Source organism: Artibeus jamaicensis, unplaced genomic scaffold, assembly GCF_021234435.1.
Source record: "Artibeus jamaicensis isolate MK-2021 breed Jamaican fruit bat unplaced genomic scaffold, CSHL_Jam_final contig_1998, whole genome shotgun sequence".
In the NCBI taxonomy this organism is placed as follows: Eukaryota; Metazoa; Chordata; class Mammalia; order Chiroptera; family Phyllostomidae; genus Artibeus; species Artibeus jamaicensis.
In genome coordinates, this window is record NW_026521407.1 from 15,167,365 (window position 1) to 15,192,664 (window position 25,300).

General features: G+C 51.2%; 4 protein-coding genes across 10 annotated transcripts in view; 2 read left to right on the top strand and 2 right to left on the bottom strand.

The window, feature by feature from the left end:
- DDX42 (DEAD-box helicase 42) overlaps positions 1-3,970 on the top strand; it is a 32,018-nt gene extending 28,048 nt beyond the window's left edge. For all 4 annotated transcript variants that reach the window (XM_037128001.2, XM_037128000.2, XM_037127999.2 and 1 more), the window contains 3 exons: positions 139-249; positions 1,421-1,522; positions 2,427-3,970. In XM_037128001.2, coding sequence (XP_036983896.2) covers positions 139-249; positions 1,421-1,522; positions 2,427-3,110 — 897 coding nt within the window. In that variant the 3' untranslated portion in view covers positions 3,111-3,970. The remainder of the gene's footprint in view (positions 1-138; positions 250-1,420; positions 1,523-2,426) is intronic.
- A 107-nt stretch (positions 3,971-4,077) lies between these two features.
- Positions 4,078-11,757, bottom strand: FTSJ3 (FtsJ RNA 2'-O-methyltransferase 3). Of its 4 annotated transcripts, none has more exons than XM_037127996.2 (21): positions 11,012-11,102; positions 10,587-10,679; positions 10,317-10,422; positions 9,980-10,026; positions 9,778-9,857; positions 9,254-9,353; positions 8,974-9,168; positions 8,775-8,890; positions 8,551-8,655; positions 8,367-8,467; positions 8,058-8,138; positions 7,822-7,968; positions 7,578-7,713; positions 6,479-6,666; positions 6,255-6,378; positions 5,899-6,179; positions 5,366-5,451; positions 5,176-5,275; positions 4,897-5,080; positions 4,727-4,821; positions 4,078-4,641 (listed from the first exon to the last, which is right to left on the bottom strand). In XM_037127996.2, the coding sequence occupies exons 2-21, from the start codon at positions 10,651-10,653 to the stop codon at positions 4,449-4,451; spliced, it is 2,532 nt and encodes an 843-aa protein (XP_036983891.2). In that variant the 5' UTR covers positions 10,654-10,679; positions 11,012-11,102; the 3' UTR covers positions 4,078-4,448. The 4 variants fall into 4 exon arrangements, with proteins under 4 accessions (XP_036983891.2, XP_036983893.2, XP_036983892.2 ...); XM_037127998.2 differs by lacking the exon at positions 11,012-11,102 and adding an exon at positions 10,831-10,997; XM_037127997.2 differs by lacking the exon at positions 11,012-11,102 and adding an exon at positions 10,771-10,997.
- PSMC5 (proteasome 26S subunit, ATPase 5) lies at positions 11,154-15,213 on the top strand. The gene is made up of 12 exons (XM_037128005.2): positions 11,154-11,238; positions 11,799-11,870; positions 12,802-12,871; positions 13,124-13,221; positions 13,382-13,438; positions 13,517-13,747; positions 14,038-14,164; positions 14,265-14,455; positions 14,541-14,639; positions 14,718-14,828; positions 14,920-15,006; positions 15,112-15,213. The coding sequence occupies exons 1-12, from the start codon at positions 11,215-11,217 to the stop codon at positions 15,163-15,165; spliced, it is 1,221 nt and encodes a 406-aa protein (XP_036983900.1). The 5' UTR covers positions 11,154-11,214; the 3' UTR covers positions 15,166-15,213.
- Positions 15,214-15,271: 58 nt separating this feature from the next.
- On the bottom strand, positions 15,272-25,078 carry SMARCD2 (SWI/SNF related, matrix associated, actin dependent regulator of chromatin, subfamily d, member 2). The gene is made up of 13 exons (XM_037128002.2): positions 24,551-25,078; positions 20,007-20,191; positions 19,771-19,813; positions 19,496-19,618; positions 18,494-18,649; positions 17,962-18,057; positions 17,720-17,821; positions 17,427-17,588; positions 17,169-17,266; positions 16,851-16,986; positions 16,537-16,659; positions 16,302-16,403; positions 15,272-16,225 (listed from the first exon to the last, which is right to left on the bottom strand). Exons 1-13 carry the CDS (start codon positions 24,764-24,766, stop codon positions 16,172-16,174), a joined length of 1,596 nt encoding a protein of 531 aa, XP_036983897.1. The 5' UTR covers positions 24,767-25,078; the 3' UTR covers positions 15,272-16,171.
- Between the last annotated feature and the right edge of the window lie 222 nt (positions 25,079-25,300).

A 25,300-nucleotide genomic window follows, 5' to 3' on the forward strand; every position in this document is an offset into this window, starting at 1 on the left:
GTTCTTATAAGCAGTTCTTCATTGCCATAAATACATTGGCTAAAGATTAAGCAAAAAATTCTTCTGTCCCACTTAGTTTTCTTTTCCTCTGGACCCCTCTCCATAGCCTGGCTTCACCTTGAATTGTGTTTAATGCAGAATGCCTGGTTTCGAAAATCCCGCTTCAAAGGAGGAAAAGGCAAGAAGCTGAATATCGGTGGAGGAGGCCTGGGCTACAGGGAGCGGCCTGGCCTGGGCTCAGAAAACACAGTGAGTCCGCGCTACAGTAGTGTCTGCAAGGTGGTCCTGAGTCCTGGGTGATGCTAGGACAGTTATCAGAGAAACTCTCAGTGAGTTCAGAATTCTATCTAGAAGGGAGCTTTTGTTTAATCTGCTGGTATAAGTCCATCTTAATGCTAGTTTCTAGTGTTGTGACTATTGAAGAAGCACCTATGTGTACTTGGCTGACAGACATGCTTAGGAAATCAGTCTAGGTTAGCAGTGGTTCTCAAATTGTGATTCTGGACTAGCTGCAAATGTGCATTTATGCCCTGCTGCAGTCCTGGTGAACCAGAAAGTCTGGAGGGTGGGGCCTAGTAGCCTGTTACCAAGACTGGCCTAGAGGCTGCTGCTGGAAAGACATTGCCAGAAGGTCACTGTGTAAACTCTGGCAATATCTTTTAACTAAATTAAACTGGGCAATTTCATCAGAGAGCTGAGAGATAGCTTTTCTCACAAATCATGTAACAAAAGCTTCCCCAACTGGCTGTCTTAACTGCCTATTTTCTATTACTCTTGATTCCTAACTCCAGTCAACATTTGTGGAGCATTATAGTTAACTTGGTGTTTTTGATAAATAACCTGTTCCCACATTACACTGATGATGATGCGGATGGTGCAGATGATAGCAATAGCTCGTTTGGAGCACTTATCTGTGCTCAGGCCATTCCAAGCAGGCACTGAGTTGCCTCTGTCTTCTCAACCAAGATCTCAGTGAGAGTATGTACAGATAGTAAAACTGAAGCACCCGAGGTTCCACGCTGGTCACTGAAGCTGAGTCCCTAAAGTCTGGATTCAAAGTGTGAACAGTCGTGCATGTGTTCTACTGCCTTGTGGCCTTTTCATTGTCGCTGTAATTTTTAAATAATTGCATAAACATGTTTCTGTTTGCCTGTATAAGTAATACCATGTAATCAGCTTTGGGTGCTGTCTGACCTCATTTCTTCTTAATAGGGTTAGTTCCTAGAAATAGGAGTGCTGGATTAAAAAGCATAGCAAAATGAGTCTTCATTTCAGCACCTTTTCTCATAAAACATAAGTAGCTTTCTAAAAATATCCCAACCCCGTTCCCACTCTACCTTTCTGTATGTTGAGACCCAGTCTAGAGTGAAGGGGCTTTCCTACTTTTCATCCATCTTCATGGGTGCCCTTATTTTTTTAGGACCGAGGGAATAACAACAACGTAATGAGCAACTATGAGGCCTACAAGCCCTCCACAGGAGCCATGGGAGACCGGCTGACAGCAATGAAAGCGGCTTTTCAGGTCTGAGACAAGCATTTAGCTAAAAGAGCTTTCAGCAGTAACTCTTGGGTGGTCTCCCTCTGACTGGTGTGGTTCTGTGGGTTGGGTGTTGTCCCACAAACTGGAAGGATGCTGATTCCATTCCCAGAGTCCTGCCTGGGTTGTGGACTGAGTCCCCAAGTGGGGGTGTGCGGAAGGCATGTCGTTGGTGTTTTCTCTCCATGCTTCTGTCACACATCTGTGTTTCTCTCTTTTTCCTCTCCCTTCCCTCTCTCTAAAAATAGTCAGGGCGGGGGGACCAAACTTGGGCAGTCACAAGGGGCCCTAGTCTTAAGATATAGCTGGGCTTGTAGGCTCAGTGCTGGATTTAGGGCCTTCTTACTGCTTTTCATTTGAATATGACTTAACTGCAGCTGACCTAGAGATGCAGCTGCAGAGGCTGCAGAAACCCCTCACGCTAGTCATTTGCCTCAGGCACACCCAGAGCCTGGGACCGTTGTCCCAGCAGGATCACTGGCCCTTCCCTGCCTCAGCAGCCCACTGTGTGGCCCACCTCCACAGCTGTGATCTGGCTGTGATTCCTTTTTAGCTAAGATAAGTTTGATTCTGTATCTCTTGTGAACTCTGAACCTTTCTTCTACACTTAACCTCCAATTTGCTAGCTGGCCTTAATCTGCACATTTTATCCATTTCCTCTCCATAGTATCCACTGGTATCTTGGTTAGGTCCCAAAATGTATTCTTTCTTCACTAATAGAGAAGCATGGAAACCACAGGATTGCAGGGCCATCAGTATGCTAAAGTGCCAAGATACCATGGATACTGTCTTGTTTGTGGACACCCAAGTTTCTGTATACTTGATCAGCACCAGGCTTAGAGTTTCTTGAACTCACTATCTTAACCTATTTTCATTCTCTTTCTTTCAGTCACAGTACAAGAGTCACTTCGTTGCTGCCAGCTTAAGCAACCAGAAGGCTGGAAGTTCTGCTGCTGGAGCAAGTGGATGGACAAGTGCAGGGAGCTTGAATTCTGTTCCAACTAATTCAGCCCAGCAGGGCCTTAACAGTTCTGACAGCCCCACTGCCAGTGCCACCAAGGGCATTCCAGGCTTTAGCAACACTGGGAACCTCAGCAGTGCCCCAGTGACCTACCCCACTGCTGGAGTCCAGGGAGTCAACAACACTGCTTCAGGGAGTAACAGCCGAGAAGGGATTGGGGGTAGCAATGGGAAAAGAGAGAGATATACTGAGAACCGGGGTGGCAGCCGTCATAGCCATGGAGAGAGTGGCAGTGGCAAGCATGGCGATAGCCCACATCATGGAGATGGTGGTCGCTATGGAGATGGATACCGCTATCCAGAAAGCAGTAGCCGGCATGCTGATAGCCATCGTCATGGGGAGAACAAGCATGGAGGAGGCGGAAGCCGACATGGGGAGAGTCGAGGTCCAAGTGATGGCCGGAATGGTGAAAACAGGAAAGAAGGTTGTAACCGTGAGAGCAAGGTGGACCCCAAGGTGGACAGCAAGATGGACAGCAAGACAGATAAGACAGCTGATGGTTTTGCTGTTCCCGAGCCACCCAAGCGCAAGAAAAGTCGATGGGACAGTTAGATGGTATGTGCTGAAGTGTGAAATCCTTTAATTTTATTTTTAGAAAGATTTTTGGTAACTAGGTGTCTCAGGGCTGGGTTGGGGCCCAAAGTGTAAGGGCCCTCTGCCCTTAGTGGATAGCTGGCGCTTGGAGACATTACCCCTTCTGGATTGTTTTTCAGATTATTTTCTTGGGAAGCTGCTTTGGTCCTTAGGAGCAATGAGAGCTGGGAAGCTTCTTTTTGGCTCTGGGTTTGTGAGGGTCAGATGAGGATACTTTGAAAGAAAGGGCCTTATAGGGTACAAAGCTCATTCTAGGTTTGTATTATGTGTAGTGTATATTTTTTACTGTCATTTCATCTTACGAACATCCTTTTTTGTAGCTACGTGGTCAGACAGTTGCTTTAGGAGTTGGCTTCTGCAAATGCAGTCCTTTGAGGCATTAGGGGTGTTTGGAAAGCACTTTGGTGCTTCCAGACATTTGCAAGGAAGGGAGGTGTCTGATTCCTAAGTGGAAGTCAGTGCTCTCGGGTTCCCCAGCCAGGTTCAGATCCAGCCCCGAGATGGGAAGCAGCAGCTTGCATGACCTAAGAGCCACTGTTGAAGGGGGAATGATGACCCTGAAAACAGGATTGCTCCAGGTCTGAAGTATTGCTAAATTAAAAAACAAAAACCCAGCATCTTTTAACTGTATTCTATTTCACTGTATTTTTTTTAACTTGCCACAATGATAGAAAAATCTTTTGCTCAAATGATTTGGATTTTTGTTCTATCTTGTTTATAAAAGAAATATACATACTTCGAATTTTGTGACTTTGTGAAGGTTTCTTTAAGATGTGCATTCCTTTTTGCTTGCTCTAGTAAATGTTTTACTACTGGGACCTGTGGATTGTCATTTCTACTTAATGAGTTAGTACATGTTAAATATGGTTTAGAATAGTGCAGCGTGTAAGGTTACCATTTAACATGAACTGTCAGAAAACACACCTATAGTCATGGTTTTATTTAAACAATAATGGAAGAGGATGGTGATGTGAAGGAAGACTAGAATGAATGCCACTCTAACATTCAACTCCCGCTAATGATTTAATAAAGGTATTTTTCACCCAGTACCCCCCATTCTTCCTCGCAGGTTTGTGGGGTCTGACACAGCACCTATGTGACATTTCAGCGGTGCTTTAACAGGAGTCCTTACTTGAGGCAGAGGATGTCCTCACCATTCTGGGTCATCACAGAGTTCTAGGTACTCTGCCTCAATCCTCTTCAGATGACTGCAGTGCAAGCAAGGGCAGGGCGGACACCAGTGAAGGGCACGGAAGCCCTCCTCCTTGTCCACACACTGCCTTTTCAGGGACCCTCTCACTTCCGCCTGTTTTTCTTCTTCTGCTCCTTCCGTTGCAATGCTCTTTGGTCTTTCTTCATCCTTGAGTCCACTACCTTGAAATGACCTCTGACTCCAGCTGGCCGGCGCACTTTGCGGCCCACACCTTTTTTGGCTACAACATAGGTGACCTGGCGTTTCTCCTTGCCTAGCCCAGCCTTCTTGTAGAGACTATAAATGGAAGAAACAGGTTAGAAGCTTCCTTCTGCCACTCTTGAAAACCCTTGTACCTTTGTGGGTGACCTCCCTCCATCACCTTCTAAGTTGTGCCACTTTCTCTCGTTCTGAGATGTCCACCGTGTTCACCACAGCTTCTGCCTTCTTCTTGGTCTGCTCCAGTTTCTTCAACATCTGTGTGAGGCCCTCAGTCAGGGTGACTTCTTACCACCCCTGCCTGACCCATTCCTCATCTCACCCACCACTCACCCTTCGTTTCTTTCTGGCTTTAGCTTCAGCCACTTTCTTGATGGGACGTGCATTGATTTCCCGCCAGCGTTTCCGATAATGCTCCACCTGTTTCTTGTCAATCGGCAACTGCCGTATCCTGTGCTGCTTTTCCTCCTGCACAAACCACTCTGGAAGCTCCCCCTCATCCTCATTAAATGTATACCTAGGTGGAGAGGACACAGTTCTAATGACCACTCAAGGCTTTCTAAAGAAACTACCACTTACGAACCCCATCTCATGATTTTCTGGCCCCCTTACCGGTTGAAGGAGTTATCTATGAGGTCTCTCTTGGCCTTTTTGGAGGAGGCAATAATAGCACCTAGAGCAAGGCCTTCAGGGTCTAGTATCTGATGTTTCACTAGAGAGGGGAATACAAAAATCCAAGCTCAGTTCCCACCCTGAAACTTCCATCTCCTCCTATTCCCACAGGGTGCAGACCCATCCTCACCTGGGTCCTGAATAGGCACTATCTCGAATCCGTCATCATCTGACTTAGGCCCACGGCTTCGCTTCTTACCATGGCGTGGTTCCCAGCTGCAGAACGGGAGGTGCATGAATGCCCCACCATTCCCCACACCACTTCACCCAGTCCCACTTCCCCTCAACCCTGGCTCTTACTTAAGACTGCCTAGGTAATTTCTAGAAACCCTGCCATGGGCTATACTGCAAACCACTTCAATTAGAATCATCAGGTTTTTTGTTTTTTAAAGATTTTAGAAAGAGGGAGAGAAACAGCAATGTGTGGTTGCCTCTCATATGCTGCCCACTCCCAGGGACCTGGCCTACAACCTAGGCATGTGCCCTGACCAAACCAAACCAGCTCTGGCACTCATTCCACTGAGCCACATCAGCCAGGGCTGAATCATCAGTATTTTTAAAGCTCGGAATCTATAGCAGAGGTTGAAACCCCCACCCCACTTAAAGGGAAAGGTTAGTATCAGTACTTCCTCATCTCATCTCCCATCAACTACAACCACTCACCTCTCTTCATCCTCACTGCTGCTATCACTGTCAGAACTGTCATCACTGTCTTCTCTGCCAGTGCCGGTGGCAGCCTCTGTCCCTGATGGAGCCTCTGTCCCCAATGGAGCCTCTGCCTCCTTAGGGGCCTCATCCTGGCACCGGGAAGGTTTTTTCTGAGTCTTCAAACTGGAAGGTGGTGGTGGCTGTGACTGCCCCTTTCGACGGCTCTCATACAACAGCTGGGCCTGACTGATCTCCAGAGCCTCGTCAGCATCGTCCTCTATTCCACTGAAGCCATCCTGTGATAGGGGAAATCTTCAGCCATCCTTCTCCAGGGAATGCCAATCCCCTATTTGGCTCCCCAGCCCCCTTACCTTTGAGAACCACAGGCTGGCTTGTTCTTCCTGCAGGACTGACTTTTCCTCCAATGGCACCAGCAGTGGATTCTCTTCTCCATCCTCCTCCTCTTTATCATCATCTGCTTCAGCAAATTGTACGCTGCAGACTCAAGGAAAGTGGGTGGAGGGTCAATGCCCTGGAGAACCCTCCCCTCAACCTGCCAATCCATTTGGGAACAGCTCCGGCACAGCAGCCCCACCTTAACTGCTTTTGGTCCTTTAGACTCTGAGGTCCTCTGACTCCTGCCAGCTCCTCTGGGTCCAGGTCACTATCCAGAGATGCCTCGTCGTCATCCTCAACATCTGACACATAGATGTCATCTCTTGGCAGATCAGAGAGAAACATGTCTGCAGCACTCATATCCCCTTGTGTTACCTCCTCTAACAACTAAAGTTTGACAGAGAGAGAGTAAGGGTACTTAAAAGAACGTACTGCTTTTTTCCTATGTCCATCATCTTAGTTTATCCTCAGCAACATTAGGAAGTATGCTGTGGCAAACACTAGGCTTTTTACAGACAGGAAGGTGGCGGGGCTATCGAAAACACCCCACTCTAGGCTAAGTCACTTGTCTGTCCCGCTCAGCTGTCTCATCTTCAGTGGCAGGAGAAACGGTTATCGGAAAGTTCCCGTGGCCTCTACAGCAGCGAATCTTAAAGTTTTCTGGAACACTGGTTTTTCTTTTAAAAATTATTCTCAGAAGGTATTAATCTACAATTTTCTTCCCCATTGAATAAAGGAGCCCAGGCAACACACATTTTTTTCTTTCTCCCCCTAACACTAGGACATAAGTTGTTATTTTTCTTACAGGTGAAGGAACTGAAGCAAAACATGGGTAAGTGGTTCTGCTCTTCTGTACAACAAAGATGACCTGGTTTTCCATTCCCACACAAAAGCTCATTTTGCTTTTGACACTGCTAAGGAAACCCTCCAATCACATGTTCTGATAACCTAGGTACCCTGGCTGCATCTGCTGGAACCTAGCTTCTTACAAAATGTACCTCTTGGTTCTTCTATTCTTACGTGTTATGTATTATACAAACATATTCTTGTATTATAGTTCTGGCAAGAATAAATCTGTATCAATCACACTCACACATCTTACTAATAATAATAACTCCATGTTAGGTTTATGTTCCTTCCAGGCCTTTGAGACAGAAGGCTTTTTTTTTCCCAGTCTCGGACACAGCAACCATTAGTGATGATCGTGCAGCATACTTAAAGACGTTCAATTCCTGCCCCCCTTCCAAACACACAAATAGAGCCTCCTGTCTTCTCAGTCTGTGCCAACCCTGCCTCACCTGGTGACCCCGGATGGTACGCAGGGAGAACATGCCAGTCTCCCCTTCATCTGCGATGGAAACCCCAGGAAGATCCATCTTCAGCTCCACACGCTCCCGCTGTTTTCTCTGCTCACGCAGCAGCTTCTTTTTCTTCCTGAAGGAACAGTTTGGAGATTACACCTGCCCGGCCCTGAAGATCCCAATTATTCCTTCATTCTCTTCCTCCACTCCATCCCCCAAGCTCCTACCCTTCTACCTTTACCTCTTTAATTCTGCCACCTCCTGGGCCTTCATCTCCGCCAGGGTCTGGTTCAGTTGTTCCTCCTCTTCCTCCTCCTTAGAGATCTGCCTCATGTTCCCAGCTACTGATTCCTCTTCATCACCTTCTTCTTCCTCTCCTGAGCTGAGGCTGACAAAACATCCTCAGGAGTCTGGTTATTTCCCAGGCATTCCCCCCCAATCCAAGTCAACACCTACCCTGCTTTATTCCCCCCTCACCTGATGTCCAGTGCCTTTGCTTGCTCTTTCAGCTTCTTTGCCACGTACCGCCGAAGCTTAGTTCTCCAGTTCAGTAAGGACCTGTCCCACAAATACCATTACTGACCTTACCATCTCCCTATGTCCCTGCCCCCTCCTATTTTAGGCCCACACCCTAGTTTCACATTTGAATCACAAATCCTAGGGCTCAGGTCCCCACCCCAAACCTAGCAGAGTAGCATCCTATTCCCAGAAACTAACATCATGGTCTTCAAAAGCTTTTCCCTACCTTTGGGGTTCCTGGAACCTACAACCACCCACACCACATACCTAAGCTCCTTGCGCCCCAGCACTTTGATATCCTGACAACACACCCGTATGTCCTCAGTGGTAGCTGAATGCTGTGCCAACTCTTCATCATCTAGCACTATCTGGGAAGAGCAAAAGGGGTTGGGGAAATTATAGGCCATGTTTCTGGGGTTCCCTTACACCCTTCTCAAGTCTGGGGACTTACTTCACTGGCTTTGGAGAGGAAGTCAACAGGGTTGGCAGCTCGGAGGAAGTCTGTGACTGAGGTTCGATGATACAGAGTGAGGTCACCCTCTGCATAGCCTTCAGCCTTAGAAAGGGAATCAAAGAAGGTTGAGCAGTCCTTTTTGGGGAATCTATAGGACCCACCAGGCTCAATCTCCCCAGAGTTCCAGGATCCGAGAGGATGGCCACACTCCTCAAACACACCTTTGGCTTTTTCTTAGTAACCAACTCAGTAACAGTCTTGGCCTGAACTTCAACCTCCTTGAAGGCAAATTTGGGGTCAAAGAATTTACTGTCGACCTTGTCAGGAGCCAGGAATCCTAAGATGATAGGATATATAAGAAAGTGTGCTGTGGTAATTGGCAGACAAGTCAGGAGAAGGAAGGAAGTGACGCCCACCCACCCTGGCAGACTACAAAGATCTCTGCAGATTCATGGCGAGAAGCTTGGGGCTTGGTGGCCTGGACATGGCGGAACAGCTGCTGAAAGATCCACAGCAGGGGCTGATAGTCACGGGAACGGAAAACCTTTGTGATGAAGCAGCCACCACGAGCCAGAAAATCACAAGCCAAACGCAGAGCCATCAGTGTCAAGTGGGCTGTGGGAAAGAGAGAGTTAGCTAATGACATATGCAGCCTGACAGGACACACCCACCTCCAGCCTCATCCCCATGCCTCTGGCACCTTGTGAGTAAGCATCATGGACCCAGCTAGCCCCAACATTGGGGGCCCCATCATTGAGCACAACATCAACTTTCCAGGTCTTCAGCTCCTTCCTCAAGGCCTACAAAGGAAAAGGATTACAGCAGCCACATACAGAGGTATGCCTTTAAGTGGAGTCCAATTGAGCAATTTGTCCACTTGGGCATTTGCTGAGTGCCCATCAAGGGCCAAATACTGTGCCTGGTGCAGGGAATACAATGACGAACAAAAATAACACATCTGTCTTCAGACAGCTTACAGTCTACCAGTGAGCTGACTGGAAAGGATTTCACTGAAATCCATGCACTTCTTCCAAATCTATACACCTCATTCCTGAGCAAATAAAAGCTAGAGTTGACACATCTCTGGCTTACAGACATGTCACGCAGGCACTGCCCAAAGCATGGTAAACAAGAAAAACCTTGCCTTTAGAAGATCTGGATGGGAACAGGCAGAGAAGTAGTTGTGTGCATATGAAGGGGACAGAAAAGAGAGATTCCTATCACCTGCCTACAGCGTTCTGTTGTGATGTCCTCTTGGAGTGTCACCACATTGGGAAGAGGCTTGATTGGAACCAGGTCCACCCCTGGAAGAAATCAAGTCAGAGTATTGCAAAAATTTGCCTCAGGCATAAAAAAAGGGATATTTAAACAACACCACCTTATACTGCCACCCCTAAAACACCTGGGAGAGCCACCTGTCACTCACCCACAATGAGACTGGATACAGGCATAAACTTGGCAGCCACCTGCAGCCTATAAAAGAGGAGCAAAGATTAAAATACTCAGGAAGATCCCTTCGCCTCCCTTAGCAATATGGTCTGTCACTCCCATTGTTAGGAGGAATCCTGGCAAGCGCAGTGGCCAAAGCATGGCATATGTACACGTGACAAACCTCTTCTCTGCAGTGTACGTTTTGGGGGAGTAGAGAAATTGAGGCTGGTATAATGTATCCCCCTCTCTTCCCCAATGCAACTCTGAGTCACCCCAAGGCGGATAAAGCCCAGCAAGCCCGTCTCGAGCGACAGGTGCCGATTGTTACCCACCATCCCCCCGGCGCGGCACACAGGTCCAGCAAGGCTCGGGCCTTCTGCAGAAACTGAAAGCGGCGATTCAGCTGAATCAACTTGAAAGCAGAGCGAGAACGATAACCTGTGGGCGTCGGTAAAATAACAAGGTCCACAAAGTGCTTTCCTAGAGGGATTTCGGCGGCCTCACAACCCATTACCCCTTCTGCGAAATTCAATATTTGGAAAGGGGGGCAAACCCGACAAAGTCGCTCGTGTAGCTCGCGGAAGGTGCGAACCCTGACTCACCGGTCTCCTTCGCCAAGTGATAGAACTTGTCCCGCCGGCTCTTCCCAATTTTTCCCTTCTTGCCCATGGTGAAACAGGGGAATGTCACTCAATCTAGGGAGAAAGTAGAAATTGGGAGGTCTCTTCCCGGAACACTAGATTCCGCTTTCAGTAGCAATCACACGCCTTGCGCGATACCACTCACCACAGACCAGCGCCGTTTCCACCCTCTTTAAAGAGTGGCACATGGAAGCAGTAAACGTACTTCCGCTTCCGCTTGCGTAGCCAGCTTCCCCGGCTCCAAGTTTTCCGTCACTTGGGGCGTGGCCACAAAAAAAATCTTTACACTCTGTTGTCGGGTTTTGTAAGTTGGAAGTTGAGACCAAGAGAATAGAGCACTTATACTAAAACCGAGTATCTAAAGGCAACTTTTAGGAGTTCTGTACCTTATCACCCACTTCCAAAGCTCCCGACTTTGCGTAGCTCTCACCCCGCTTTCATCTGACTCCCAGTTGTTATTGTTTCTCCGGACACCCCGCCCATTGACCCGGAACTCTACTTTGCCCCGGTTTTCCGGCTCCACGTCCCTGCTTCTGCGCCTGCGCGCCGAGGCGACTGGGAAGCCGGCGCTGTCCGCGACAGAAGGAAGATGGCGGTTGACGGGCCAGAGCAGGTATGGAGGAGGCGGCGGCGGCTGGGCAGGGGCAGGGGCTGGGGCTGGTTGCGAAGCAAGGCGTGATCCGAGGTGGGCCGCCGGCCCGGGCAGGGCGATCGGGTAGGTCGGGAGTGGGTGGACCAATCCAGACCAGGCCCTGCTTGGGACCAGATCTGCTGTGTCAGCGCTGCTCGGGTGGGTCCGGACAGCGGCGGGAGAGGACACGGTGGAAGCCGAGTGAGAGGTTTGGAAACGGGAATGGGCAAATCCGCGAGTCGCAGGATACAGGAAACTCATTCTTCCCGCTGGCTCCGCCTGTGGTAATAACACCCTGCGTCTGTTTAGCGCCTGACTCTGTACAGCATGCTCCGCTGCGTGTCGAGTATTGATCCTTGTGAAAGTCTTAGGAGGTAGGCGGCATTCTCATTCTGCCTTTAGTTTGGTTGTGGTAAATGGAGGGCTCTGAAGAACCGCAGTAAGGAATTAGAATCCAAATCTTAAACCTCCAAAGTTCAAGCTGGAAGTGGCTTTCATCCTTGGTTGTTTAGCCTGTTGTTTAATAATTACACTGTCTTCAGATGGAGCTGGAAGAGGGGAAGTCAGGCAGTGGACTCCGCCAGTATTACCTGTCCAAGATTGAAGAACTCCAGGTGAGGATGGACTCCTGAGATCCAGAGGGAGCTAGAAAGGGGGGATGATGGATTGATGGAGCAGATTTCTACAAATAAACAAAATTCCATTGCGGCCAGCGTGGAAGAGATCATTGTTTGTCACACATCTTCAAGAGTCAAATAGAAAAGGTCATTCCTTTTGGAAGAAGCCTGATAGAGGGGGTTTCATACGAAAGGGAGTACACAGGCTCAGGAGATGAGGTTTATCAAACGGGTGAGGACAGCGTGAGAGTGCAACGGAAGGCAGAAACAATGATGATTCCATGGGACTGAATGAAAAAGAATTGGGTGAGCCAGTGCTCTAGCCCAAAGAGGGAGCAGGGACCATAGGAATAAGGAAGATAATTACTGTAAGTTGGATGGAAGAAAGCCATAGGAAAAAACTCTGTATTCCGGGTACATTTGCAGGTATCGTGTATGGTTTATCATTTTTGAAATGGATTTATGTGTGATTTCATTTTTTCATCACAACAGTCCTGAAAAGAGGCAGGGAAAGTGATGCTATGCCCACTAGCAGCTTAGTAACAGAACTAGATCTTTTAAATGGCTTTCTTTAGCTTTACCTAGCTGTTAAGTGGCAGCAGGAGGGCTAGAACTTAGGCTTCTGGCCCAAAGATCTTGCCACTCTAACATGCTGCCCTGCAAGAAATTGAGTACATGAGCTTGCTGTAACATTTCCCCATTGGGGTTTGTTATTCCTGGACCAGTGTTAGACAAGTAGCCTTTTTTGATGGCTGCCCTAGGCTCCAGGGGGCTGAAGGACAGGCTAGGGTCATTAGGATCATAGTGGAGAATGTAAAACATGCAGCCTTTGCTCTCCCCTCACTCAGTTCATACCAGCCTGAGGGTCTCAGCGAATATCTTAACCTCCTACTGGTTTCTGCCCTTTGAAATGTCTTGTTCTCCACAGCTGATTGTGAATGATAAAAGCCAAAATCTCCGGAGGCTGCAGGCACAGAGGAATGAGCTTAATGCAAAAGGTGAGGGGTGGAGGGGAAGGCAAGGGTGCATGTGGGCAGTTGGTCTGAGGTCTGACTGTTCCCATTTACATGTGCATCTCTCTGCCAAGCCCCCATTGTAATCCCCTTAAAAAAGACATGCATTTTTATTTTCTTTTTGTGGCTCTTCCTTCAAAACCTCAAAGTGGTGGTTAGTTCACATGAACATAGAATTGAGTTGCCGGGGAGAGCACACCAAAGCATCTGGTGACCATTCTGTTCGTTCCCATCTAGTTCGCCTATTACGGGAGGAGCTGCAGCTGCTGCAGGAACAGGGCTCCTATGTGGGGGAAGTAGTCCGGGCCATGGATAAGAAGAAAGTGTTGGTTAAGGTAAAGGCAGCATGACCCCAGGGGCATCCCTACATTCCCATATCTTGGTGTGTAGCTTTGCAAGCATATTTTTCACGTTATTCTAGGATTTGTGGGTCTTCCTAAGTGAGGTTGGTGATTTGGTGGCTGTCGAGAAAGGTCATGAGCCCTGTTTCTTTAGGTGCATCCTGAGGGCAAGTTTGTCGTAGATGTGGACAAGAACATCGACATCAATGATGTGAGTGTAGCAGGTGAAGTGGGAGGTCGGGGTCAGTTCTCATCGTACAGCCTCTTGAAAGTCTCCCCCCTCACCTAGGTGACACCCAATTGCCGGGTGGCTCTAAGAAATGATAGCTACACTTTGCACAAGATCCTGCCGAACAAGGTAGACCCACTAGTATCACTGATGATGGTGGAGAAGGTGCCAGATTCAACTTATGAGATGATTGGTGGACTGGACAAGCAGATCAAAGAGATTAAGGAAGTCATTGAGCTGCCTGTTAAGCATCCTGAACTCTTTGAAGCACTGGGCATTGCCCAGCCCAAGGTGAGAAGCAGGGCCTCTGTGGGAGGGCTACACCTGTCCCAGGCCAAATGAGTACAGGGATTGGGGAGGTGCAAGCTGGCCCTCCCTGCTGAAGAGGTCCTGGGGGCGGGGGGGAGGCTACCAGGGCACTGAGGTGGTTTGAATGTAAGCTCCAGAAGGAACCTTGACATTCACTTACGTATCTCTGAGCATCTAGTAAGGGATCTGGTGCAGAGCACACACTGAGTGAAGGTTCACTGAATGACACGTGGGGCTGGCTTTCTGCCCTGAGTCCTGCTGTTTCTGTCTAGGGAGTGCTGCTGTATGGACCCCCAGGCACTGGCAAGACACTATTGGCCCGGGCCGTTGCTCATCATACTGACTGCACCTTTATTCGTGTCTCTGGCTCTGAGTTGGTACAGAAATTCATTGGGGAAGGTAATTGTGGCTCGAAACATGAAAACCAAGCAGAATTATGGGGCGGCAGCGAGGGTGAGGAGCTCAGCAGCTCCTTAATGCCAGCTTGGCCTCCACGCAGGGGCAAGGATGGTGAGGGAGCTGTTTGTCATGGCACGAGAACACGCCCCATCTATCATCTTCATGGACGAAATCGACTCCATTGGCTCCTCGCGGCTGGAGGGGGGTTCTGGAGGTGACAGTGAAGTGCAGCGCACCATGCTGGAGCTGCTCAACCAGCTGGATGGCTTTGAGGCCACCAAGAACATCAAGGTAACACGGTGTTGGCCATGGCCCTGGGTGAGGTACAGCCTGGGCAGGGGTGGCTTAGCTGATGCCATGCCCCTTCTCCACTCAGGTGATCATGGCCACTAACAGAATTGATATCCTGGACTCAGCTTTGCTTCGCCCTGGACGCATCGACAGAAAAATTGAATTCCCACCCCCTAACGAGGAGGTTTGTGATGGGCATTGCTGGAGTGGCTCTGGCTATGGGTGTGGGCAGCGGGGCTCAGTCTTTTCCTCTCATCTCTAGGCCCGGCTGGACATTTTGAAGATCCATTCTCGAAAAATGAACCTGACCCGGGGGATCAACCTAAGAAAAATTGCTGAGCTCATGCCAGGAGCATCAGGGGCCGAGGTGAAGGTAATTGGAGTGCTCAAGGCAGAGGAAGAGGGCAGCGGCAGGAAGCCGTGGGTTCAAGAGCCCAGCAACATCCTGTCCTTTCCCTTCTCAGGGTGTGTGCACCGAAGCTGGCATGTATGCCCTGCGGGAACGGCGAGTTCACGTCACCCAGGAGGACTTTGAAATGGCAGTAGCCAAGGTATAGGTCTACATCTTTTCTGCCTTTGCTGATGGTGGCTCTAGAGCATTGGGGGTAAGGCCTGTGTTCACTCACTTTGGAAATGAATGTTTTCTCTCTCTGCAGGTCATGCAGAAGGATAGTGAGAAAAACATGTCCATCAAGAAGCTATGGAAGTGAGGTGGATGTTGTTTATGTGGATCCCTCAAATAAAGCTCTGCAGGATGAGCCCTTTAGGCCTCAGTCGGTTAATGAGTGGCTACACTATTCAATAACCAGGTCTGGGTACCACCAATAAACAAGGATTTATTTGAAATTTTCCAAACCTGCCAGAGTGGCACTTTCTAAAGCCCTAGGCCCACCCTCCAAATGGCAACGAGTTCTTCCCCACCTCCCCCTGCCCTCCGCCAAGCTCATACACCCATACCTCAGGCCATGCCAGAGCACCTGAGCATCCCCTGTCCCCTTCCTCCAGGAGGCTTTACAGCCCCGGGCCCAAGAGCTAGGTGGCAGCCCTCTGACATCCCAGGAGATGATGGCGGCCAGAGCCGCTTGCATAGATTGAGGAAAGAAAATAGGGAGGAGGCACCAAATAGGGCTCCCTGAAAAACCCCAACTTACCCCCTGTACAAAAAATGGCTCCCGAATAGAAGAACCTGCTCCCCAAATAGTGCAAATACCCAAAGAAAAAGGAAAAATCCAGCAGCAAGGCTGAGCTGGTAGGAATGGCAAAGAACTTTGGTTTAGAAAGGCTAGGAAGAGTATGGGCTGTGCCCTCCTCCTTGCCCAGCTCCCCAGAGCCAGCTAGGGCACTTGCCCCAAGGGGGAGTCTGTAAACAAGCAAAGCCAGTGAGTGGCCTTTGGTTCCGAAACTTCTGCTTTCCAATGACAAAGCAAGGCCTCTAGTAGTCCTACTTGGACCTGCCTGCAGGGGCAGAGGCATCTGTTGTGTACCCAATTAAAGCCAATGCATAAAGTAAGTAATAAGGCTTTGGGGACCAAGCAACAAGGAATCCTATCACTACAGTTATGAAACTAAAGCTGGGAAGCAGAGGGTAACAGGAGACACCCCTTAGTCCCACCCCCTTCCTTATCCTGTGTGTCTGCAGCCTCAGATGGTGGTCCCTTCCAGGCTGAGGAGGGGGTGGTTCCAGGGCTGGGAAGAAAGGAAGGGATCCCTGAGCAGTTAGGTCAGGCGAATTCCCAGCACCTGTTCCAGTTCCTGCCTTCGCTGCTGCACCTGGAGGACAGAGAGACCAGCAGCTCAGGCCTCTGCTGCTCACCACCACAGGAGGACAAACAGGGCAGAGTCTCACCTTGGCAAAGATGTGCCTCCCCACTGCTTCCTGGGCCCAGGGCTGGTGGTAGAAAGCAGCTCGTCTCTCCTCCTCAGGATTCCCAATCACATCAGTGATGATCTGCAAAGAGCCAGAAGGAAAGTGGTAGCTTAATTCCCACTCTCAGCCAATCAGCCCCTGAACTGAAAGAACAGTCTGGGGATAAAACCATCCAGAGCTTAACAGGGATCAACTCCAGCAAAGAGGACCACACCTTGAGGTCACGGCGCTGTGAACGGAGCCATTCCTGGATGAAGTCCTGGGGGTCAGTGCTAAAGCTGAGCATGAAATCCCTCTGGGTTTTCAGCTGGTTGATGGACTCAATGGTCTCATGGATCTGGGAGAAGGGGTACATACATGTGTCAGACTGGCCCCCACTCCTAGGGGGTCTGTTTCCAGACCTAACACCAAAGGATTTGGACACAAATCCCATCCCAAGGTACTACATGTATGATTTCGAAATGCCCAACAGAGCCTTCCCATCACCATTCTGGGCCCCAGAGGAAGCTGGGAAGGCAGAGAGCCCACCTTAACATCAAGGGAGGCAATCTCCTGCTGATTGGTGGTAGAGGCCAGAAAATTGCTCATCTGGGCCTTGAGTGGGTCATCCACCTCCACATCAATATCATAGCAGGCTGTCTTCTTCTGGTCGTTAGGGTCCACACTGCAGGCAGCACACAGGAGGGGAAGGGGAAGTACACAGTGGTGTCCATCCCGCCCACCTGGGCCAACCCAGCGCACCCTTGGGGAGGAGGAAACCACACCTGCTGCTTCTCTTTGGCTTTAGATCAACCCAAAGGTAAATCGCTCTTAGAAGAGCCTTTGTATCACCCCCTTCCCATCTACCTAATAACATGGTTGATGACAATGGGGTCTGGATGCTGCAGCAACCCAGCCAGCTTCATGGGAATCTCGGAGAAACGGAGTCGACCACAACTGAAGATCTGAGGAGAGTAACAAAAACGCCTTTCAGGGCACAGGAGGAAGTGGGTCATCCCAGGGTCAGTGTAAAGAATGTGGCCAAGAGCTAGCCCAGTGGGACCTCTGGAGCGGCAGGCAAGGCAGGGGATGCAAAGACCAGAGGGGGACAGTGACCCAGCTAACCTGGCGGAAGTAACGGTTGCAGTTGATGTACTCGCGTTCATGCCCATCCTGCAGCTGGTTGTGTTTGATGTAAAGCCACAGGGCCTGCATGATGGCGGCCCTCGTCTGTGTGTGCACTCCCAGCAGCCTTGCCAGGCGGGGGTCCAACTTATACTGGGGAGGCTGGGGATGGCCAGAAGGGAGTCAGATGAGGGGTTCTTGTGAAAAATCAAAGCAAAAGAATAGGGCAGAGACAGGAAGGGTTTACAGGAAGAACAACCTAGTCCCCCAGACACGGCCCCAGGGCATGTCACCTGATGATCCAGCATGAGCAGGAGAGTGCACTTGACGTTGAGGTCTCCGGGCCGTTTCACCTGGAAGCCATCTGTCTCCTGGGTGGTGGGCATCCGATGCCACTGGCAGAGGAGGGGAACAGAACTCATCACCAAGGGGACGGGCATGAACATACACACCTGGCCCTCCAAGGGGCCCAAGGCCATTTTGCTGTCCACCTGGTGCATCAGCTTGTTCTCCCAAGCCCCAGGTCAACTCTCACCTCCACCAGGTGGTTGTCAGGTCCGTACAGTTCCTTGTCTAGCTCAATGACAAGACTCTTAAAGAATGAAGAGAACTTCCTCTTCTGTTTGCTAGGCTGGGGATAGAAAGGAGTGAGATGGGAGTGCTGCTGAGCTCTCGAAGCTAAGCTATGCTAAGCCCCAGAAAGAGGAATATTGTTTCAGTCCTGAAGTTCAGGGTACCGAGGATTCTTGGGCCCTGAAGGAAGCAGGGAAGAATGAGAGACTGGGGGCAGGAATAGGACTCTCCATGCAGCCCCACTGTTAGCCAGCACAGGATTATGAATTAAAAAGGGGAACCCTTCCTCATGACCCTTGACTACTGCCTGCAGGAGAACTATTGTAATAACCTTACGAATCAACCTCTGGCCTGGCCTGGCCCTGTGCAAAGCCTGACCAGGAGCACTGCCCTCTCCTTCAGGCAGGACTTCCCCGGATGTACCTGACTGTCTGACCCCAGGCTTTAAATCCCACAGGCCAAGTCCTCTCCAGACAACTCCTTCCCCAACTCACATCATCCAGGAGTTTTCCCTCCACTCGGAGTTCCCAGGAAGCCACCTTGTCCCCAGCTGGGGTTCCCCCAGGGGTCCCTGTGGTTCCTGCACTGTCACCTTCTGCCTTGCTGGGACTAAATGTATTGGAAATATAGATCCGCAGCTTTCGTTTTTGCTGAAGAGAAAAAAAAGACAACCAGTTAGAGGTGGACCAACATGTTAGAAAACAATGCTACCCAATCTTCCCCTCCGAACTCATTCCGAATCGATGCTGAGTGGCAACTGTGGGCCAGGTCCCTTGTTAGGCACCAGGAATTGGGAGTCGGAAATCCAAGTACTGGCCTTCAAGGAACTCACAGTTTTGGGGGGTGAGAGACACACTACCCACAGTTCCAACACAGTGGGGTCAGTGGTGTGACCGAAGGTCTCAGGGTGCTGGTTTGCTATCAGGCAAACCAGAAACCTCCAGCTCTTAAATGAAACTCAACCACCCAGCATGGCCCCAAAATATTCTTGTCTCTTAGAAAGCCTTCAGGGAATTGTTCTAGATTATCATTCAAATAAATAAATAGATAGATAGGTAAATAGGTAAATAAATAAACAAAGGAAAGAAAGCTTTTCTAGGGATAGTTTAGGAGACAGGAATTACCCTCATCTACCCTCTTGTCTTGCTTTTCAAACTGCTGACCACGAGCAATATGGTTTACATTTTAAATCATGACCCAGGATACACACACACCTATATACACATCTGAAACAAAAATGTTATGAAATAATACCTTTACTACTGTGGTAAATACCTTACTGTGAAGAATTATTATTGTAACTAATACTATTGTATATTTCATCAACAACCTGCACGTCCTACCACATTAAACTGAGTTCATGCTCCACTAAAGGGCTACACTGCAGTGTGAAGAACTGTTTTACCCACTGTAGACCCTTGCTTGGCCCCTGGAAAACCAGGCCAAGGAGAGGCAGAGAACTTGAGAGGCCCGGGAACAGCCAGGGGTGCACTCACCGTCAGAGGCTTTTTGATGGCCTCCTGGATCTCCATCCGCTTGCGAGCAATGGTCTGGTCCAGCTTCCGCTCAAAAGCCAAGAGATCCATGTACGCCTGAGACTCTGGGACAAGCTCCCGAATCTGGAGGAAGAAGGAATTTATCAGCGTGTTTCAGGTGCAGCTCTGGCTCTTTCCTCCCTTCCTTCTCCGTCACATGGTTGCGGGACACTGACTCCATCCATAGCCAGCTAGCCACTGGGTGGACCTCCTATACCGCCTCCCAACATACTCACTCTCTGAGGTAGAACCTTATCTGCCATCTTCCTCCTCTTTAACCTGGGAAGGACAGAAACTCATTTAAGAGGTCAGTGGTCCAAAGGACCTCCCCATCCATCCCTCCAGTCCCCAGGACCCTGCCCCAACAGAATGCTGGGTCTTCCTCAGTCCTCAGAGCTCTTAAAACAGAAGGAAGCCCTCTGTTACTACTAGGGCTGTGCTAGGTAGGCTGGGAGAAATAAGACAGGCTTACCCCCGGCGCTGGGTGGGCATTGGGGGCTGGGCCTGGGGCACAAGCAGGCGTTTTCGGAATGGGTCCATCATGGTGGGTGGCATGCCAGGTCGAAGTGGAGTAGCTGTGCCAAATGGGGAGCCCGCAGGGGGTCCCACCTGCAAGCCAGCCATGGGCATCCGGCTCCCTGGAGACATGCCAGGCCGCTGGGGGAAGTGAGCCAATGGGGGTGCATAGGTCAGTGGCAGGGCCCCATGAGACCCATAGCCCATTCCCTCTATTCTGTCCTTGGCCAGGTCCAGCCCTGAGCAGCACACCACAGAGGCCAGGCTAGATTGCCAGGAACAAAGGGGAGCAGGCGCACAGAGCAGAAGTGTAAACCATACCTGCCCGGCCCCTTCAACCCATGGCAGCAGTGCCAATGAATGAGGCCTGCAGAGTCTGCGGGGTGGGAGGAGAATCCTGCTGCAGAGGGAAAGGCCTGGGGGAGTTTTTCAGGGCCTATGGCCACCTTCTAGCCCCAGCAGGCTATGCCCCTGCTCCCTGAGACCAGCTTCAAGGCATTCTTGAGGCCCTCAAACGGTCCCACCAAGCACTCCCATCCTTCTGGGATGGAAAAAGCACAGCATGGGAGGCTGGGGGGGGGGGCAGAAAGGGGGCTGTGTCATAGCCAAGCAGTGGGGTGGAGTATGTGATATGAGTAGGCTGACCAGGCAGAGCCCTTCCACCCAGCCCCTGTTGCCAGCCTGGTGCTATGACTGAGAAGGAAAGAAGTCCAATGGGCTGGCAAGCCCATCAGGCAGCAGCACTCCAGGTGAGCAAGCTGTAACAGTTCGGCTTGGACAGGTCCCAACTGGCGGGGGTAGCTGCAGGCACAGCACAGAGACCATCTGGTTACCATATGGCCCCTACTCACATCCCAGAACTAGACCCTTTTCTCAACTCCTACTGCCCAGCCCCCAAACCCCTATACCGGAAGATCCTGAAAGGGGAGCTGTGCCTCCGGGTGGCTTGTGGGAGACAAAGCAGCTGACACCTGGATGCTGCCTATGGTCCACACACCACCTGGCTCAACTCAGCGCTCACAATCCCAATTTGGAGAACAGAGATAAGATTATCCCAGGACGCAAGAATCAGAGTCACAGGTCAGCAGAGGAAATGTGGGTGACAGAAACAGCTTCTTTAGAAGCCCTCAGGATTTCCCGAAGAGGTCCAGCTCCCCAACATTTGTGGAGCCCATCTGGGAGTACTTGCTGCCCCCTGCCCTCCGCTCCCTCACACCATGGCTGCATCTGTAAGGCCTGTTTGGCAGCTCTGCCTCGCACACGCACTGTTCCTGGCAGCTTCACAGGGCTGGCCCCAGGGCCCGGATTATGCAAACAGCACAACCAGCCAAGCGAGCCAGGCTGGGTGCGGCCTGGCACCAAATCAAAGGACCCCTGCCCCACATCAGGGAGATGAGATTCTTCCCCCTCTTCTCATCTAGCACGAGACCCGTGTTCTCACTACAGAGGGTCAGATTCTTGACCAGATGCAGAGATAGGGAGAAACATGACCCAAAGCATGGGGAAGGGAAAAGGAGAGCAGCGTGAAAAGGAAGCATTTGGGAGAATGGAGAGTTAAACACTGGGGGTGCTCAGGGACCCTCAGGAGTCCTGCAATAAGTCTCTCCTCATCGAGGAGAGGTTCATCTGAGCTGTTGAAACATAAAAGACAGCCGTTTCTCTGCCTTAATGAGCCATGGCTGGAGTTTACAGAAAAAAGTCAGTGTGACCACGAAGCCCAGCCCTCAGACATCCCAGATGTGAGCTCAGTGCCTGACCCAAAGGGGAGGGACAACCGAGGCAATGAAACCTGCAGAGTGTGAGCTGTGGTTCCCCACGAAGCTGCTCACTAGGGCATTCACAAAACCTCTGCGGCACCACCCCTCCTGCGCAGGTGCTCGAAAAACAGGAAGTCCCAACACAAGGCGGCACAGGCAGGCCTGGAACTGGCCCCTCCCAGACATCTGCTCCAGACTTCCCAGGCTCAGAACCTTCAGCGCGCCCAGGGCCCTTGGCTTCCTCTGGGGGGGGGGGGGGGGGTGAGGGGGAAGGGGCCCAGGGGAAGGCTGCTTATAGTTCATGAAGTCCCAGCTTGGCCCTACCAAGCTCCACTAGTAACTCTTCCTCTTCCAAAAAACAACCCAAGGTTTATAAAAAATGAAAAAGAATGCAACCCAGAACTTACAGGCTCCCTAACTCCACACCTGCAGCAGTGCTAGACAGGCCTAGCTCAGTGCCCTAAACCCTAGAAGCATGTGATGAACTCCTCGCCCTGTAGCCTAGCACCAACCCACATCCTAAGCTTTACTCTACCTCCACCACCCAGGAACAGAAGGCTGGGCCTGATGCTGCCGCCTCCAGGCCTCCAGAGGGCATGTTCGGCCCTGCCTCATAGCTGGTGGTACTGGTGCTCCTGGAGGCTGGGCCTAAGGGCCTAGAAGAAGAGAACATAACCCTCCACCAGTAAAAAGTATTTTAAACTCTCTGAAGTGAACCCAGCAATCTGTGGGGTACTTTTGTTTCTCAACTATATGCTTCACTGTGATCCACAGCTAGAACCACTGCCTGGAGGACGGTGGGTCCTCACTTCCCTTCTGTCAACAGGCTCCCCTATTTGCCCAACTTGGGCCCTGAAATCCTTGCTCTTTCCAGCTCACCTCATGCGCCCTGATAGACAGGAACCCCTTTGTGGCTCAGATCTCAAGTCCCTCCTCCTTGAGCACACAGTTGGACTTGGTAAGAGGCCAAACGTGATCCTCCCTGATGTCAGAGAACTATGTCCTCCCTCTCCCCAACTACCTCTATGACTTTTCCCTGAAAGAGGAGGAGGAGGCCATGAGAAACTGGTGGGATGGGAGGCCAAGGAAAGCAGAGGCTTGGTGCCTTCCTCATGTTCTCACCCCCTTTCCCACCCCCAGTAGCCAGGGGCTACCCAGCTAGCCTGCTGAGCCTCACCATTGGCCCAAGGCCACTCCCTAGAAGTTGTTGTGGAATCTACCCTCTCAGGGGCTTTCCCCAAGGCACAAGTCACATGGGTTGCAAGGTGAGGAAATTGGAGAGGCTCCTATCATTCCTTAGATCCTTCCCAGGCCAAAGGCCCACAGGGAGGCTCCCAGGCCAGGTCTCAGCTAGCGGGCCCAGGGTTAGAATGACTGCTGCAGGCATCCATCCCTAAACGACACCTTAGGCCCACGAATCCCCAAAGGGAAGAGCAATATGACAAAAACAATGCCCAGCTACAGTCTATACCAGGTCTGTCTCTGTCAAAACCCAGACAGACCCATTGTTTTTTTTTTAGATGGAGGGACAAGAATGAGTAGTAAGAGAGAAAAGTCACTGTTCCAGTTAAGCATCTCTTTAGAAAGTGAGAGCCCAGAGCTCCTGGGAAGACATGCATCTACCCTGTTCTATGAGGATCCATTTTCTGGGACCTCTACCGAGAGACATGAGGAGAGAACAGAGGAAGCCCCAGCTTCCTTCCTTCAGACTTGCTAGAAACCAAAAGCTGGGAGCACTGGGTTGGGAATATGGCATGGTTAGAACCTAAAGGCTAAATAAAAGTGAAGAGAGAGCAGGAAAAAGGATGGGCACAATGCCAAGCATTCTGGAACAACCAGAAACAATGGACTGGGAGACTGATGAGTCCCACCAGAAGAGTCAGGCCAAGTTCCTCACACAGGCACTGTCTCTGCCTCTCAGTAGCCTCTGAAGCTGCAACCTGAGAAGCTCTCTTTGAAGCCAAACCCCAAAGGGGTCAGACAGAACCCTTTGAAACAACTCTCACAGGCCCCTCCAGCCCCAGAGCAGCAGGGCTCAGTGGAGCCTCTCTGCTCCTCCAAACTAATCAACTCCTGGACACTGCGACACCAGGCAGAAGGCCAGAAAGAGAGTCTGCCCAGAACCTGATGGGCTGTGTCCTCCTTCTTCAGGCCTGACCCAGGAGTCAACTCTCCACTGCACAGGCTAGAATCCCCTGGCCCTAGCCCAGGCCTCCCGTGCCCATGGGAAGCCAGGCCCTTCTTCCTCCTCATTAGCAGCTGGGAGCCATCTCAGACAGGATAGAACTCTGCCAGTTCCCAACTAGAAAAAAACAAAGCAGACTGGGACCAAGGCCAATCGCAGGGTAACCCTGGTTTCTGAGGGAGGGCCCTTTCCCAAAACTTTCTGATCACTTCCCCGGAACCCTTACCGTAAGATCCACACTATTTCTCAGCCCACCTGCCCACAACTTACTGGCTCCCACAACAACTCCATCTCTCAGGTACCCTGAATTCCCTGTTCTACAAGAAGTCCCCAGAGCCTCCCAACTGCTTCAAACCCTCCCCTCTCTTCCCGTCCCCAAGTTTTCCACCACCACCTAGAGATTCCAAGGGTCCCCGGCCTTGCCCTCCACAATGTCCTGTGCGTTCCACATGCAGGGCCCCTGTGTCTTCTGTCCCGGAGGTTGCGGCAAGAACCCTCTCTCCTTGTCCCCTGCCACCCGCGTGCTCGTGGCGCCGCCCGCCCATCAGTCCTGCTTACCTGGTACTGCGCCGCGGGGCCCGCGGGCCCCATGGGGCGGAAGGCGGCAGACCCGGGCCCCCCCACGCCTCCAGCCGGCCCTGGCCCTCTGAGCGCCGGTCCGGGCAGCATGCCTGGTCCAGCTGGCGGAGGTGGCGCTCCCAAAGCCGCAGCAACGGCACCGCCGCCGGGGCTCAGAGGGGGCAGCGGGAACCCGCCCGCGCCACGGCCCGACATCGCTCCGTCCCGTCCGGCAGTAGAGCGATCCGGACTCCAGGCTCCGCGCCGAGTCCGCTCCGCGATCCGTGCTCCGGGACTTTCAGATCTAAATTCCGGGCTCTGGGGCTTGTTGATCCAGGTTCCGGGACTTCCTAATCCAAGTTCCCGAGGTCCTCACAGACTGGGTTTGGGGCAGGGCCGATCCTGACTCTGGTCCCGCCCGGGAAATCCTAGATGCAGGACCCACTTCGGGTCTGCCTGCTGCCCTCGGCCTCCGGAGGTTTGGCCACCCGAGACCAGTTAACCCAGAGGCGGCAACTAACTCCTTGCTCCGCCCAACTTAGACGCTTGCGCTAGGCCCCGCCTACACCCAGCGGCCCAATGCTGGGATGCCTCCTCAAATCCCGCCCCTCGCGAGAACCGCCCCCTGCAAGCTTGGTTCCTAACTGCTGACCCCAGGGCCCTGCTCGCATCCACTGGGCGGGCCCTTAGTGGGAGGGGCGGTGGCGGAAGCTGCTCCAAGAGACGCCGAGCAAGGCACGGGGTCAGAGG